Below are 18,377 nucleotides of genomic sequence, written 5' to 3'. Positions count from 1 at the left end.
AAGATTGCTGAGCATCTCAGCATTTCGTAAGGCATGGATATATCCGAGCCTATCGACGACGCATACTGTATAATACAGTGGCGTGTGTTGCTACGTGCAGCCGCAACGACTCGACCGAAGTGTGTTCAGTTGATGTGGCTGCACGCAGCAACAACATACACATTCCGGTCGAGTCGTTGCGGCTGCGCGTAGCAACGCACGCCACTGTATGCGTCGTCGATATGCTCGCATATATCCGTGCCTTACGAAATGCTGAGATGCTCAGCAATCTTAAAACACATGTTTGGAAACTCTTGTAAATTGATCCAGTCTGTTTAACATTAGTAACACCCCATGACAAAATGCCGACAATCTTATTATCAATGACTAGGGCTCCACCACTATCACCTTTAAATGCACCTGCACCATACCCGATAAGCGTACAAAGAGTTCAGTTCTCATTCTTGGTGTGATTTCAAACTTGTTCGATTGCCATGAAGCAGCGGAAAGCGGACTAGCCAACAGTACCAATGCTAATAGGGTCGTGAACATTTTTAAACCAATCCAGAGCGCAAGTGCAAGTATACGAAGATTTTAGACACCAATTGCTAACTAACCGATGTTAACCATAATGAAAACAATTTATTTCATTTTCAGCAAGATGTGCCTATCTCAAACAATTGCGGAGTCATATCAGTTTCATGAAAATAAGAATGACAAAATGATCGATCGATTCAAATTGAATATAGCCGTTGATTGTAGCTGGCGACAATAAGCGACAATTTATCATACACACACGTTACTTAACAACAGCGATGGTGTTTTAAATCAGGTAGTGAAACCTTTCAATTGTTTCGGTGGAAGTGGCTACATATTTTTAGGCTGTTTTGCTAAATGAGTTTTGGATTCTAAAAACAAAAACAATGATAAATAATATAGGATAAGATAATTACCACGTTTATTAGTCTATTTGTCAATTGTTCAAAGCTCCACATTTTGATTCTTTTTCTCTTAAATTCAATTCCGTTTTTCATGTTGAAAACTGTGTGCGTGCTGAAAAAAGTTTATTATTTGGAAGCTTCGAAAAGAACTCATATTTTCCAACTTCAACTGTCAAACAATTGAACTTTTTCCTTTTTTTCGTTTCATTTTTCTTCTCAAAATATGAATTTATGTCAACTGTTTCGATGTTTTCCAGATTTTTCGTCTTCCTCCATCCTAGCAACGGCCAACAACTCTTCCAAATCTGTGTATGTTTGGAGTTTTTTCGTAAAATATTTCTCTGTATCCATATACCGATATGCAAATACCTAAAAATAGAAATAAGAACGATTAGTAGAATAATTTCAGTAGGCTCAACGCCGTGAATTGTGGTACGTCAGTGATTTTGCGATAATTTTCGTCGTAAATTAAATTCCGTTTCACTGGATATTTCTTGGGTAGTTCAAAATAAGGACCAAGAATGGGTTCAGTCAGAGCACAACCGAAGATGAATGAACACATTTCCAAAGCTGAATCAGTCGTAAACTGCAACACTGAATATTATTTGTTATCGTTATAAATAGTCGAAGAAAAAAAAAAGAAAATTAGTCGAAAATAAGAGAATGGCGATTTCCACTGCTTCTGCTGTTGCTGACAAACTAGACCTATCGAACTAAAGGAATGTTCCGAAAATAAACGTTCAATAAGGATAAATAAAAGGAAAGCAAGTTTGGGTTTTCCCACACATATACATACATTTATTACAAGCCTCAAAAATGACAAACAGCGACATATAAACCACAACGATTTTTCATAACAGGAAAGAGTAATAGGGTGTTTCAACAGCAAAATTCTCTTCCCTACAAACTTTGTTTGTGCAATAGTAAAATAGATTATTTAAACCTTTGACAACATAAAATTCTTACAGTAGACAATAAATACATACTGATTCTATTCAATTTGATAGGATGGGTAACACATAATAGGTAATATACTTTAATTCATAGAAAATAGTCTTAGAATAAGTCATGTACGAGCCATTGTATCGATAAAATCGAAATTGAACTTGGTTATTCTCTTATTCTGAAACAAAAACACTTTTTATCTAAATAAGAAAAGGTTTAAATGTTTTTCATCTAATCAATTTGGAAAATCGCCACAAAAAACGTAAAAATCGACTAGACGAATAGGTAGAAACAGCCAATAAAAAAATAAGAAAATTCAATTTCGAACTTCTTGCCTCACCCGAGTAAACTCGATTCCTGTCTATTCCTTTTTACTTAACATATTATACATTTAAAATTGCAAATTTCAACATAGATAATTTCAACATTTATGCATAAAGACATCGACACAACCTGTGCTCATGAAACCTACCCTCTTTTATACTTCTACCATGACATACAACTATAAGAAAAGAGTTTTACTAATATCGTAAATTATGGAACGATAAACTTTCAACGAAAATCGATACAATGAATACAAAGAGTTGTGTTTAATAAAAGGAATCCACACGCAAACCCTATCGATGCATAATTTTTTTTTTCTTTGGATTACACAAATGAGATTATAGCTTATTATAGCTTCACAAATAAAAAACAACATTTAAAAACTGTCATATTTGTATGCGGCTTCAACGAACCGATTTGCCATTTGTTTTTCTACCAAAAACATTTACTTTCCCGACAAATAGAACTGGATGAAAATGATGATGTACGTGCAGCAAGCGGCTGCCATTCCAGCCAAAAATTGGCGATCGATTATGAAGAATCCTTTGCCACTAATCGATATATCCAAGTTGTTGATTTGAGACAAGAGCTCCTGCTTTGCAAAGTGCAGCTTCTCATTGTCGCCGGCCCAGAAAGTGAGCTTCTCGATGTTTTTGATCAATTCTGTTTTCTGGGAGGAGTAAATAATAATTCCGTTCAGTTTTTTTTATGCATATATACTTTGATTTGTGTTGATTTTAGTTGAATTCAACGATTATTAATGCTTTTAATTTAATTCAATTTCAGTCGCTATTCAAACGGAATACCTGAATGGTGCAGTAATGGCAGGCATTGATCAAAATCGTTGTGGAAACCACGGCGCTCAAGAAATTGCAGATTGGACCTGTCAAAGAAAAATGTCATGTAATATCGAACGCAACGACATTTTGTCCCAGAAGCAACGTTCTTCATACACTTTCAAATCAAAATCTGTTGAAAACAGTCAATTTAATACTAAAGATTGTTAAGAAAAAAAGCAATGGAAAAATATACTTATAGTTTTTGGGAGCTATATAGTATAATCTTTGTCCCAGTAATGAAACATAAAGTAAATCGAATAACAGACATCAAAAAAATGCTTGTCCGCTGAATACAGTAACGCTGGTTCATTTCATTCGCGGTCATCCACAGTTTGTGGTGGATTTCTTTGTAGAATTTTAAATTGTCGTATATATTGTTAATATTCGGAAATACTAAATTCGACCGATTCAAGTGATATGCAAAATTCACACATTTCCCTAACATTTCGTAGGTGAATTGAAAGAGACCGATTATGAAGATAGTATGCAGCTCAATATACAAATAGAGTAGTTTTAGGCCAAGAATTGATATTCGAAAGCGACTCGTTGTGGTTCCCGTTGTGGAAATGGATTTCATTAGGCCATAATCAACGCAAATCGATAGGACCATTGTCATAAAAAAAATGAATGCAGAAAAGTTTGAAAATTTATTTAATTCAATCCGAAATCCATTGAAGTTATCAAAGTGTAGAAAATAGGGCGAAATGGCAATCAAAACAGATAAAATATTCATTACGATGGTTGTTTCGTGTGCCACATGCAAATTTATTGTACTGCAATGGCTCAATGGTAAAATGCACAAAATGGACGTTAGATTGAACAGTGTGAAGAGAAAAATGTGCTTTTTCAAGAACAATGACAATCGAATCATATTCCGGTCCATCGATGACCAGTAGAAAACTGGAAATATTGTTTTATAGTATTTTATCACATCGTCGAATTCGATGGTTTTCTGTCTTTTAAGCGTCATTTTTCTTGGAAAATGTGATGATTTCTGTTTTTTTTTCTATTTATTCGCGACGAAAGTTGAAGTGAAAAATTTTGAACACCAACTCTTATCCCTTAAAAGCCCTTGAACTCATTCACAACACGCTCCGAAAAAGAATTTCAATTCGAACATTCTAAACGACACTAAACCTTTTAATTTGAAAGCCAATTACTTTCAATAGAATAAAATGATTTTCATGGAGAAAAAAATTGTTGCTGCTCGGAAATTAAATTAATTAGTAAAGATAAAATCTAAAGATGCTAATTTCTTTGTACAAAAAGCAGCCCATCGTGGTCGATTGTCGAAAAAATATGATATAATCAAAACATTTTAGTTGAACAAAACAAAAGCAAAGAAACCAATCATGCAATTACGTAGCACATTGTAGACGCTGGAACAATCCATTAGCAGAAGTTTATTAGTTTGATCAATAAAATCAACAAATTCTTGTATAAATATCCCCACAAAAACCCAAACAAAAATTTCATTTAATAATCTAGATATTTCGTACAATTTGAAATGAATCACTTTCAGAAAGAGGAGATCAAATTTTAGGTCGTATGTTGATTTTGGTTTGATTGTTGACGCCTTCTGGTGGACATAATCAACGAAAATGTCGATGGAACTCTTGAATAACACCATGTAGAAATGAATATGGCACATAGTAACGCAGTTCATCAGTGCTACTGCGGACACACAAAAGTTGACGAAAAATTCCGAATCATTTGATTCGTGGCTAATTAAACCAATAAAGGTGAATGTGATCAACCAAGTGTACATATTTACGGGCAATAACATATTATTAACTATACTTAATAACATAATAATAACGGCGGTATATTTGGTCCAATATAACATAATAATAACGGCCGATATGTTATTAACATTTCTTCAAAAGTTTCATACAAAAATCATGTCAAATTTTGCCTGACACATTTTTTTCAACATTTTTTCGTCTGAAAAAAATTGACATGTTTTTCACATGAAACTTTTTTTTGCGATTTTTTTGGTCGTTATTAAGATAATATGTTATTATTATGTCAAATCTTAATAACGTTATTAAGATAAAAAAAATCCCAACATAACATAATAATAAATATGTCGGGCAATAACATATTAATAACATATCGAAAATGTAAATCTACATAATAATTAGTAATACATGATAATTCCGTTTCAAAGAGTCATTTTAATTTCATTGCAACAGTGCAAAAAATTTATGTGTGTACTCCGCAGAGAAAAAACAACTTGTCAGTGCTCCGGCGAAAAAAATGCGCGAAAAAAGCGTTATTAAGATTGTATCTTAATAATATGTTATTAATTGAGTTAATAAATCCATCTTAATAATATGTTATTATTATAGTTAATAAAATGTTATTACCGCCGAATCTTAGGATTTATTAAGATAACACCCGATATAACGCATAACATATTATGTTATTATTATGCTGAATCTTAATAACGTTATTATTATGTTATGTTGGACCAATATATCGGCCGTTATTATTATGTTATTAAGTATAGTTAATAATATGTTATTGCCTGTAAATCTGTATGTAAATCTGTAACCAAGTGCAAATGATTGCAACCGCCTCTTGGAGGAATTGATATTAAAAATCACGACAATTTCATTTGTATTTGGATTTAGTCATGCTCCCGATTTCTCTAAATTGACGAAACAATCGGGGCAAAATCCTTTCCAAAGTTAGAATTTGACTGAGTCCAACGAATTGGAGAACTTTCCGAACTCGAATTGGAGAACAAATGTTCGGCCAATTACAACTTATGCATAACTATAACTGATAGGAAATCAACACAATAATCGGTATGAACAGCTCATTGCCCAATCAGCCAGAACAATTGGATTATTCATTCACAGATAGTTTTGATCAACCAATCGATCAGTTAAATGTACTCAAACGTAATAAATTTCATTACAGCAGTTACCAAAACATTATTATATATTTGTCGGATCTAAATGGATAAAATCCATCTATTGCGACACACGCACAAATATTTAGGTAGTGTTTTAATTATCAAAAATATTCATATTTTTGGACATCCTGATGACTGATTTTTGATTTGAATCAATTCAATTATTTCTGATTACAATTGACTATGGCACTAGCATTAAGTTTTACCAAAACTAACATGGTACGTCCCTCTATACACATCCCACGTGAAATTGTACGGTGACTAGATTTTATTCATCTAATCATTTTTCTTCATTGAAGAATCTTCATACAATTTTTAGTGACTACTGATTGCAACAGTTACCTATTTTGTAAATATGTACGAAAATCCGAATAAAATATTACAAAATGGACTACTAATTATTAGTCACTTTTTTTACATTATACCAAACAGAAAAATGAACGATGATTTCGATGAAAAAAATGAAAGGTCGATTAAAATTGACTTACGCAGAACTGAGAATGATCCATCGGTCTCCTTAACGACATACAGAACAGTCACAATGACTGTACGTACTACACCAACAACGGTTTCGACCAGCATTGCCAATAAAAAACATCCAAAGCGTTGGTTGATTTTTTCCGCAATTCGCCAAACTTTTAAATAAATGATTTTTATGTGGTTCAAATTACGCACCACATCATCCTCTTCCCTACTAACGATCAAACAGTCATTTGCACTATCACTTGAAATTGGATTCAATTTTCGATTCAGTGAAGCCAAAATCAAACACTGGGAATCGATGAAGAAAGTGGCGTGAATGGTTGTCATATACTTGTATATTGAAGCGATTAGCAGCGCAATGGATGGAGAATATGATGCATAGCACGTTGGCAATGCAATTTTTATGCTAATCTCAAGTAAGTAGACAGCTAAACCAAAAAATAATTTTCAATGGAAGCGCCGAACAAACTGTTTGATGTTGACGTTAGCACTCATTGCTGTTTCGAAGTAATTAAGCGAATCATCGAGATCACTGAGGATGGAATCTAAAGTTTTGGCAAACAACAAACTCTCAATGATCCCAACGAAATGTGGAATTAAAACCGTTAAGGATAAAATGTTAAATATGTTATATGAATTGAGTGCTTGATTATGTCTGAGTGCTTCAATAGCTGAGACTATCATTGAGATCAAATAAAATCCTCTAAAAATGGCATAGAGGATAACAGTTAACCGTGATCTTGAACTGAAGATTGAAGTATACCGACTTTGACCAAAAATGAAAAACCAAATGAAAACGCTTCGAATCGACTTTAAATTGAACATTTTTATTTGCTACAACACGAAGTTTGTGCTTGTTTATAGAGCGAATCACAAAATCTAAATGTTTGATGATTGAAGATGTGTATGTGGTATTTCATGTTGGATAATGATTTACTAATGACCGATAATAAAGTCATGAAAAATGACTGTATCTGAATGAATTTTCCATCGATAAAAAAATAATCACAAAATCGAATTTAATTATGGCCTAAAATGAATCAACATTAATTTAACGTTGCCTAGTTCGATCAAATTGATCAATTCGTTTATTAATTTATCAAACTCAAAATAAAGATATATTTACGTATGGTATCGAGGCCAACACCTAATGGTGACGCTGAATGAACGGATATCCGGTATAAGGAGTATGTCACACTTAATACTGTTTCACACAAGAATGCCATTAAAAACCACCCGAAAATAGACTTAACTCGTTGCGACACGTGCCAAAGCTTGAAATAAATCATTTTTGTTCGACGCATCACATGCAATCTGTCCTTGATGTTTGACTCGTTTTGAAATGGATCCGAATCTATTTCTTTGTTCATTATTACAATTTTTTTGCTCAAAGTTTCAAACGCTAATTTAATAAAGTCGATATGAAACGTTACATGTGATATGTGAATGCACTTGAAAATGACAGCAATCGATGCATAACTACTGGCGATCCAATCAAAAGCGGCAATATTATTTATTGATAGACAAGTTTTAATGATTTGTCCACCGAATATTACAATAAGTTGGGATAAACAATTTTGTCGAACGCTTTTCCGAAGTCTATCCACTGGATATTGCATTTGTAAGGATCGTTCAATGTTATCAATTGTGGAACAAAAAGTTTGCAAAAGTGTTGGGAATAAATGTGAAACGTAGATACTCTCAAAGATTGCAATATAGTTGGGTAACAAGTAGCGACTTAGGGTGAAATTCGACGTAAGCAAAGTTGTGTCAAATAGACGGTGTGATAATTGGAAAAAAATGAAACAATTCAATAAAATGTTTAATATTCGAGGTAAAAAATTGACAACTAATGAGCGTTCCTTTTTCGGGTGTTTGAATGAAATATACGGGCTTGAACCGATAATATAGAAAATTGTGAAATATTTTCGAAACGACTTCAATTTAAACATTTTGAATTGCGTTTTGTAGCAGTGACACTTCACTTTGCAGTTATGAGATTTTACGCGAGCATAAAATGAGAATGCTAATCTAATCACCAAAATCAAACTGAATACAAATAGATTCAAATGATATTGTCCATATACAGTTCATCAATTTTACTCAAGTACATCGGATCTACTGGATCCTACTCTTTGGCATAAATTTATATAAATCATATCGTAGGTTACCCCCACTGGTGATTAATGGCTTCTGATTTTCGTATTGAATATCAATCAATCTACCGGTGTCATACTTAATCCACGTGCATTCAATTAATGTTCACATACATACGAATAACTAACCATTTTTCTACTGAGCTGGGAATCTCATTTCAGGCTAGTTTTGGGGCGTAGATTGAATAAAAAAATCAAAATACTGATGAATTCCTCATGGTTACTAGAAAATTGCTATCGACAATTATCCGAAATTATTAATAAGATTCATTAATATCGAATTTGAATTGAAATTAAATAAACCACTAACTTAAAAATGAGCAAGAAACTCATTATCAACCCATTCGCCATTTCTTGGTATTTTTGACTCGCTTTCAAACTAAATTTTGGCACAAAAACAGACAACAAAAGGCAACAGAAAGCTACGGCATATTCATCTCCCCATTTTCCCCACAATACGGCAGTAATTTTGACATTTTGGGCATCCGAGGTCGAAGTCGACTTCGACTTCGGATGCCCAAAACGTCCGATCCGGCCACCTATAACGTAGTGTGACGTTAAAATAGTTATATATATAATGTTGATATCATTATGCATCAATCAATTTTCCGATAAAATTTATGAAAATAAAAATGGGTTTTCGATTGAAAAAAAGAGAGAAAATCTTTAATTAGTAGTAATTATCTTCTCTATTGAAACAAATGATAATTTTTTAGGGAAAAATAAATGAATTTGAACGAAAATATTTACGCAAAACGATGATTCGATTGATGTCAGGTGTAGATATATACAGGAAAGTCCAATAAATCGAATAAGTTGTTACCAAGGCTGCTTCCACCAAGTATGCGACTAAGAACCAACCGAAGAGCGAATACACCCGTTGTGACAAATGCCAGAGTTTGAAATGAATTAATTTGATTTGGCACATCACATATAATGAGACTTGCGCTGCATTCAAACATGGATGTTCGTTTCTCTTCAACAATGTGATTTCTCTATTTAAAATTTGGAGCGTTAGCTTCATAAAGTCAATATAAAACGTGATATGGGTGATATGAAAATATTTCAAAATGTAGGTCACAAACAGGAAAAAGTCATTGGTTCCACTAATTTTGACATTTGTTTGAACAAAATATTTGACTATTACGCTCACTACAATGATCAGGAGTGACAGCAATTTGCGATTTAATTCTGTTTTAAATCTTCTCAACGGAAATTTAATGGACAAACGCATTTCCACGTTATCAATTGTATGACACATAAATTTCAATATAATACGGGACACACTTGAATTGAACATATTTTCAAAAACTCCAATGAAATTCGAAAAATTTAACACGAAAAAAACTAATCGAGCTGGAATGAAGCTCCGAGACGACAACATTAGCTCAGTAAATTTATATGCAACGATCAAATTGAAACAAATATTCACGAACCGCGGAAAAAGGACCGAAATTAGCGATAATTTTGCGTTGGAGCTTTCAAATGGTATGAACGAATTCAAACCGAAAATGTAAATAATTGCGAAAAATTTTCGAAATGACTTTAATTTGATCATTTTTGAGAGAGAGAGAGAGAGAGAGAGAGAGAAGTGCGCCCAGTCGAAATGAAAGTTTGACTCATTCTAAATGACTCCTTTATTTTTCCATAAAATAATCGCGTCGAAAAAAGGATATGAAACAAAAATATTAACATAAATCGACCTCAACCCCAACATTTCCGAATACTACGTTTGGTAAATACGAGAAATCAATTCACTTTGTGGCATTTCATTATATTTACAGGCGATCAGGATAAACGGGAAATAATTCGAGAGTCCTTCCCGTGATAAATGAGCAATAATAATGTCATTCGATTAATTTCCTTCAATTAATTGATCATTATGAACATACTTCATTCAGTGCTAACCAAACAAAAGTTATCATTAGATCCAAGTGATTAATTGATATTTAAATCGAAGGTGATCGTTTTCAATCAAATTTGAAATAAATCCATTTTTCGTTGAAGAAAAAAAGAAATGATAAGATAAAATAATGATCAAATAAGAAACAAGTGAATGTGATTATGACAGATAATATTTGTGTTTACTTTTAGAAACGTTGACTGTCAAAGTAGAGAATGTTCTGTTAATATAAACCAAAATACCAACATGGCGGGCCAAAATGCTGTCATGGCGGATATCTTTCTCATTAAACTACACATGAAAATATCTCGAAAACGGCTGGGAAAATCGGCAAAATGGACCGTGGTGTCACTACCTAGAGGGAGTGTAGACACCCGGCTGGTTTGATGGCCCAAAGTTCAAATCCGGTGGATTTGAGCTCATCCATGGGTTCTCGGGATTTGATCTCATTCCAGCACTTGCCCTGTAGTGAAATTTCATACAAAACATGAGTGTGACTTGTAAAGATGCTCACAGGAAAGGAAAAGCTGGGAATCAGACCAAATCCTGAGAGCCCATGGATCAGCCCGAATCCACTGGATTTGAGCTTTGGGTGTCTACACTCCCTCTAGGGAGTGACACCACGGTCCATTTTGCCGATTTTCCCAGCCGTTTCCGAGATATTTCGATGTGTAAATATTTATTGGTTTTAATTTACCACTTAAGAGGTAAGTTTGGATAAATTAGGAGAAAAGCGTATTAAAGTTCGAAGTATTCCATCATTCTAAGATATTTTCACTAGAGGCGCTCTTACAAAAATCCATCCATTCAGCCTCCATAAGAAGCAATGTATTGCTATCGGATTACGGTTCAAACTTATCAATTTGAACGGGGTTTTTAAGTTTGAGTTCAATATACTGAATAACAACGGACTCGCCACATTACTTCTTCAAAAAGGAATTGTACAAAGGTGAGCTAATTTTCACTCGACACGGTCGGATTTTATCGATGCACTGATCTAATACAGTTCCAATCATGAACACACACGATGGCTCATGTGAATTACAATCTAGAAAGAAATGCCCCATTAATCATCTTTCAGATAAAATAATTTCGAATTTGTTTCTTTTCGATCTTTGTCGAAATGGTTCACGAATACTACGTTTGATCAGAACGTGAAATGAGCTCACTATACGACATGTCATTTACTTGCTGAGGTGATTAGGATGAACAGGAAATAATTTTGAAAATCATTCCCGTGATAAATGGGCAATAATAATGTCATTAAAATTCGATTAATTTCCTCATGCTGCAGAATTCGAAAATAGATTCCCAAAACACCTAATTCAAACAAGGATACACGACCCATGGAATGACTCATCGATATCGATCTCATTATGATTTAATCAATAATCGAACTAACCAGTAAAAGCGATGTGCACGGATTATATTTCATGGCACACATGACAAATGGATTTGGAATTATGTATTTTTGTATTATATATATTATATATTATTATAATAGTGTCATACTCTTGAAATAACAAATAAATTTTGAAAAAATATTTACGCAAAACGTAAATGTGATCGACATCGGTCCGTGCTGTATAAATGAATATCCAATACATGGTGTATGTCATAGCAGCCGTTGCTTCGATCATGTATGCCACTAAAAACCAGCTGAAAATTGAACTCACACTACGCGACACGTGCCACAATTTGAAATAAATTAACTTTATTCGACGCATCAAATGCAACGAGTTTCTGGCTTCATCCGATGGCCAGTCACTTTTGAAGGTCGATAGTTTTGCATTCAGAATGATGAGCGAATATTGTACAAAATCGATATAAAATGTGATTTGGAGTAAGTGACTGTATTTGAAAAAAAAATTAACAGCCATGAAAAAACTGATCATGTGGCCAACACCGATATCTGTGATAAACAAATATTTGACTATCAGCCCAACAATGACAATCAGGATAACAAATAAGAATTTGCGTTGAAACTTGGATTTAAATGTCTTGAACGGATATTCAATTTGCAGCCCGGTTTGAAAATCTTTAATTGTGAAACAAACCATTTTCAAAATTGCAAATATTAAATTTGAGTTGAACATATTTTCGATTATTCCCACAAAGCTCACGATAGACAACACAACTAGAAGAAAATTGCTCAACAAATAAGACACATTAAAGGACTGTTGATCTACAAAATTAAATGTCATTATCAAATGCACACAGATATAGAAAATGCGTGGCAAATATCGTAGATCTAATGGGCATTTTGCACTTGGGTTATCGAAGGACACAAACGGATCCAAGCCAACGAGGTAGAATATTGTAAAATAGTTTTGAAATGGTTTCAATGCGATCATTGTTCAAAAGGAATCACGAATACTACGTTTAATCGGAACGGGAAATGAATTCACTGTGCTGAAATTCAATTACTTGCTCAGGTAATTAGGATAAACGAGAAGTAATTTGAAATTCACTCCTGTGATAAATGCGCAATAATAATGTCATTATAACTCGATTAATTTCCAGTTCCTGTAGGTGTATTCATCATTATGAATATACCTCATTCATGTGTATTGGGCAAAAATGGTAATAAGAATAGATTCTCAAACCACCAAATTGAAACAAAGTATGCACGACCCATATTTGATCATTTTTGAAATGGAAACGCATTCAGTTGAAGCGAAAGCTTAGTTTATCCTGCAGTATTCTATTGCAATTAATCATTAACAACAAAAGAATTAAAACAAAACAATATAAACATCGACAAGCCTAAAATTCTTTATAAATCAATCAGTAAAAGCAATGTACACGGATTTTATTTTATAGCAACTCAATAAAAAAAACTACGCTACATATATACCGCGTGTATTCCCTGCGCACGCAACGTTTATACCATTTTCACGCTTACGCTTATTTTATACATAGTTAAAATACAGAGTCGAAGGTATATTTAAGGCATATTTTTAGCGTAAACCGCATGCAATACACGCGGTATATAAGTAGCGTAGTTTTTTTTATTGAGAAATATGATAAATGGATTTGGAATTATTTTCGTATAATGTGTACGTAGTGTCGTACTCTTAAAATAACAAATAAATCTAGAAAAAATATTTACGCAAAACGGTAAGATTGACGTCAGTCCGTGTAGTATCCAGAAATGTCCAATATATGGTGTATGTCATGGTGGCCATTGCTTTGATCATGTATGCCACTAAAAACCACCCGAAAATTTAATTTACACTACGCGACACGTGCCACAATTTGAAATGAATCAACTCAAATTTTGCAGTTTGAGTTTTTTTATATTTTCAATAACTCTCACAAAATTTGTGAAAATTATGATGGCAACGAGTAAAGCACCATGATAAAATGGAAAGTTTGCATTTATTTTTTCAATTGATATGTATACCATTATCAAATGCAAGAGCGTGTGGCTCAATGTCCGCGGTAAGGATTGTACAATTAAAGAACATTTTTAACTTCGATTTTCGAATGACACAAATGGATTCAAACCGAGGATGTAAAAAGTGGTAAAAAAAGTTTGAAATTGTTTCAACTTGAACATGTTTGTGAGACAATGGCAATTGATCACCGAGTGAAATGGATTTAATTGAATGTACACCAGAAGGGTCAACAATTTCTAGTGAAGTGCCGGTGAATCGGTATAAGTATGTTCGTATTTATATGCAAGAACGTATATTCTGCAGCTTTTTATATCGTATACGAATGCTTCTAATTATGTCCTACAGACATTAATCATGCCGAATCATAACAAATGTAGCCTAGCATCTCAAATAAGCATATAGTGTCCGATTCATATAATATAAGAATGAGTCACGATCGTTTCAACCAATACGTGAACCAACGCGGGGTTGAAACAATCATGGCTCATCTGTATATATAAAATGCATGCAAAATTAAAAGTATAAGCGTGAATAAACCTTGCCCTCTCTTTTTTAACATTAATGTCCTAGCTAGAATAATTGTCACAGATAATACATACTTATGATGCGTATATTTTTTGATAAATCGTCCTCAAAAAGTCTAATAATGATCCAGTAGAATGTATGGATGGCCGTGTTGGTTTTTTGAATGATGAGCAGCGTTAGCACAGTACCAAAGTCACCGTTGATTATTTTCACAATTTTCCACAGTTTGAAATGTAATAGTTTGAGCATTTGGAACAGATGAATGATTTGTTCGCCGGAATTGGCTTTTTTCACATCAACAATGAAAATGTCCGCTTGAGTGGACTCAAAGCTTTTTAATGTGTGCTGATTGATCGTTTCGAACATGAAGTTGAGAAGATCGACGTAAAACAGAATATGACAATTAACTCCAAGCGTGATGAGTAACAAATTCAACGCACCGATTTGGCGAAGAACATTTTCGGTGTTAATTCGATGGTAGAACTTGATTGTCACCAAACAACTGAAGAAGAACACCATGCAAAGCAACTTTCTCGTGTAACTGCCGATGAATTTCTTGAAATTTACTTCCGTCCGTAGACGGCTCGAGATCAACTTCTCTAAATCAATTAGATATAACCAACTGTGTTTTGCGTCACCGCTCAAAATCGAAGACCGTTTGAATGCCACAAGTCCAGTGATGACCATGAGTGTAATGAGAATTACATACAAGCATTCGTTCAATGTAATTTTCTTTTTAGCAAATCGGTCAAATGATAGAACGCCACTCAATAGAATCCCCAAAAGAAAGCATATTGATGGCAAAGATTTCCAGATGAGCGTACATCCTTTCGAAGGACCACTATCACGCGGGTTGTAAACACTCAAACCGAACAAGTAAAACCAATGTAAATATCTTTCTGAAACCTTTGAAGGCAACATTTTCACACGAATTTTCCGACCGAATAAAAAACAACCAAACAGAAGGCCTGCCAATAACCATCTAATTCTTGAAGTCATCAAAGAATTGAATTAATTTCAGCAATGTAGTTTCGGGTAAATATTGTGTTACATAGAATAAATATTGGTGAATTGGTGGCTTGTAAACTAAATCCAATCCATTTTGCTAATTAGCTAATTCACGTTCAGTTTAACTTATCTGATGGGGTAAATCGTCCAATACTATCTCCCGAAATTATATAATGAAATAATCAAAATGATTTTATTTACTTGCGATGTTTGGTGAAGGCCAACGAGTGAATGAAAAATAAATGGTTAGAACTGAAGCCATGAAGTAATCCATTAGAAAAACAAGAAACAAGAGTCCAAATCGTTTGTTTGGCATCTGCAACGCCATTCATAAGTTCAAATGAATCCATTTTGAATGACTCAATATGACTAAGATTTGTTTATGCCTTTTCGGATCACATGAAATTTACCTCAATCTCATATTGACGAACGAAAGTTAAAATCTGAGTTTGCGTAAAATATCGAGCACATCTTTGTCAACGCCAGAAAATTCGACAAAAACGAGTCAAAGATCTTTTTATGTCTATCACCGCGATAGTCTCGATCATTAAACGTTAAACCAACAACGCCACATATTTTGACGGGAGCTACATTGATGGATGTATTTAATGCAGTGTCAAACATAGTCGTCATTGTGTTGTGTGGTGAAATAATAAATATTATTTGAATTTTAAATAAATAAAATTGTTTCGATTCTGCCAAATGAAATTGTGCAAATATTCCGCTGGTACACAAGACAAAAAATTGCTTTCTTTCGGTAGATTAAACCCGTATTTAAAAAAAATTGTTTTTCTTCCATTTTCGATTGAGTTGTATGAGAGAAAATTACGGTTTTATATAATATATTGGAGTTTCCATAATTAAAAAAAACACAAAATGTTAGATTCAAAATAAAAACTGGTTCGTGGCAGAATTGTTTTTTTAATTTTGCGGACCATACTGAGAAAACGCTTGCGTTCGAATAGAAAACTACACTGAAACAGAAGTTGATTTGACATTAGCTGTGATGATGAACAAGTGCGTTTGTAAAGTGAGCGCGTTCACTTCATGTCAGCAGGTTTTGAACGAATTTCATTTTGCAAATGATGTTGTTGTTAGTGTAATGATATCCCCGCGATGTCTATTTGGATCACGAAATTCTTTCTTTCTCACAATGACACACCAAATTTCTTCATTAACTGTCTCGTATACAGAAGATTTGGTCTTGACAATCCGAACAATCTCGATCTCACTATAATTCAATCAATAATCTAACCAGTGAAAGCGATGTGCACGGATTATATTTTGGCACATATAATGAATCGACACGCTCGGAGCAATAGCGAGACAAGTTGTACGGGATTCCCATTTAACTTGTTTCGCTTTTGCTATGAGCGTGTCAATTGATTTCAAAATATTTTCGTATTAAATAGTGTCGTACTCTTAAAATAACAAAAAAAATAGGAAAAATATTTACGCAAAACGTTATTGTGATCAACATCGGTCCGTACAGAGAACATGAATGTCCAATATATGGCGTGTTGCTGCAGAATCCGAAAATAGATTCACAAAACGGCCCATGTCTGAACAGTTTGACTATTTTTGAAAGCGAGAACTCAGATTACCCTACAGTATCCATTTGCAATTAATCATCGCCAAAGAAAAGAATTAGAATAAAAACAATATAAACAACGATCAACCTCGATCTCATTATCATTTATTCAATAATCTAACTAACCAGTAAAAGCGATATGAACGGATTATATTTTATGGCACACATGTTGAATTATTTTCGAATTATAATATCATATATGATGATATGACAAATAAATGAAAGAAAAATGTTAACGTAAAAAATTATACAAATTTTCATCGTTGCAATCATCATCACATGGGCTAGGAAATACCTCCATAGGAAATATGCGCTCGAGAATTGTTGGCGTCGACACTAAGAACGGTTTGTTCGACGCTCGGTATGTACAGTGTAAGGCAGAAATACGCGCGGCACTCCGAATACATGGCGAAACAGGCACGAATGCCTCTTATTCTGCGAATGATTGCAGTCCAAAGGGTTGCAATGATATGAAACAAAAATTATCCTCAAACACATTTTATGAATTTTAAGCCTACAAGCTAATCGATGGACAAACTTTACTTCTTTGAAATTAATAATATCGCTGTGATTATTGAACCACCCGTTTGAAATTCTATTTATAAAACCGCGAAACCATTAACTAAAATCATCCACGAGATATATAGTGTGGGGAATGTCGCTCCAAACGATTAATGATTGAAGTTTGGATCAATGAAAATTGTCAACTGCACAATTTCAGTGCAAGAGAAATAAAAGCTGAGATGGCTGATGTTCGAACTTGAAAACATGATTGAAGAAGACAAATACTTTACTCATCATGCTTAATGAAGGGCAAAAGATAAAGAAAAATAACGATAAACTGTCATATTGTGTGAAAGTATTCCACTAGAAATATCAAGAATCCAAATCGACAAGGGACTTTTCAATTTTTTTCACTTTCTGGAATACTATCTGATAAAAATACTTCTGAATAAAATGACTTCTTGATTTATACATTTCATCATATAATACACGGGAATTGAAAGCAAATTGTAGAGACAAATGCAGTATGATGATCATTTTCAAAATTAGCTTCACTATCATGATAGCCTAATTCCATTTCAAAAGGAACAGTAAACCTGCATATGCTATTTACCTGCTATTGCAATTGATGGCCAAATAGTGACACTGCGATAAATTAATAGGTAGCACGTTGAGAAATTTTCCATTAGAATTATAACTACTAAAAAGCCAAATCGATCATTGAGCAACTTGGAAAACTTGAACAAATTGTAATGAATCCACTTCAAATGACGCAATGTGGCGAAGATTTTCTTATTCTTCCTTGGATCACGTACAATTTCTTTGAGCGTTTTGTTCACGGAACGAAGTAAACAT

General features: G+C 33.7%; 1 protein-coding gene across 2 annotated transcripts in view; it reads right to left on the bottom strand.

Moving 5' to 3' along the window:
* Positions 1-1,689: 1,689 nt before the first annotated feature.
* Positions 1,690-18,377, bottom strand: part of LOC129573741 (putative gustatory receptor 98c) — a 36,539-nt gene continuing 19,851 nt past the window's right edge. For both annotated transcript variants that reach the window (XR_008688623.1, XM_055454690.1), the window contains exons 2-3: positions 2,996-3,072; positions 1,690-2,859 (exon numbers count right to left, since the gene is read on the bottom strand). Coding sequence is in view for 1 of the 2 variants with exons in the window: in XM_055454690.1 (XP_055310665.1) it covers positions 2,635-2,859; positions 2,996-3,072 (302 nt within the window). In the remaining variant the exon portion in view is untranslated. The remainder of the gene's footprint in view (positions 2,860-2,995; positions 3,073-18,377) is intronic.

This window comes from Sitodiplosis mosellana, unplaced genomic scaffold (genome assembly GCF_009176505.1).
Source record: "Sitodiplosis mosellana isolate CC-2019 unplaced genomic scaffold, AAFC_SMos_1.0 Smas_scaffold_1, whole genome shotgun sequence".
NCBI lineage: Eukaryota > Metazoa > Arthropoda > Insecta > Diptera > Cecidomyiidae > Sitodiplosis > Sitodiplosis mosellana.
Note: the sequence above shows the minus strand (reverse complement) of the source record. Positions and strands in the feature narration are given on the sequence as shown.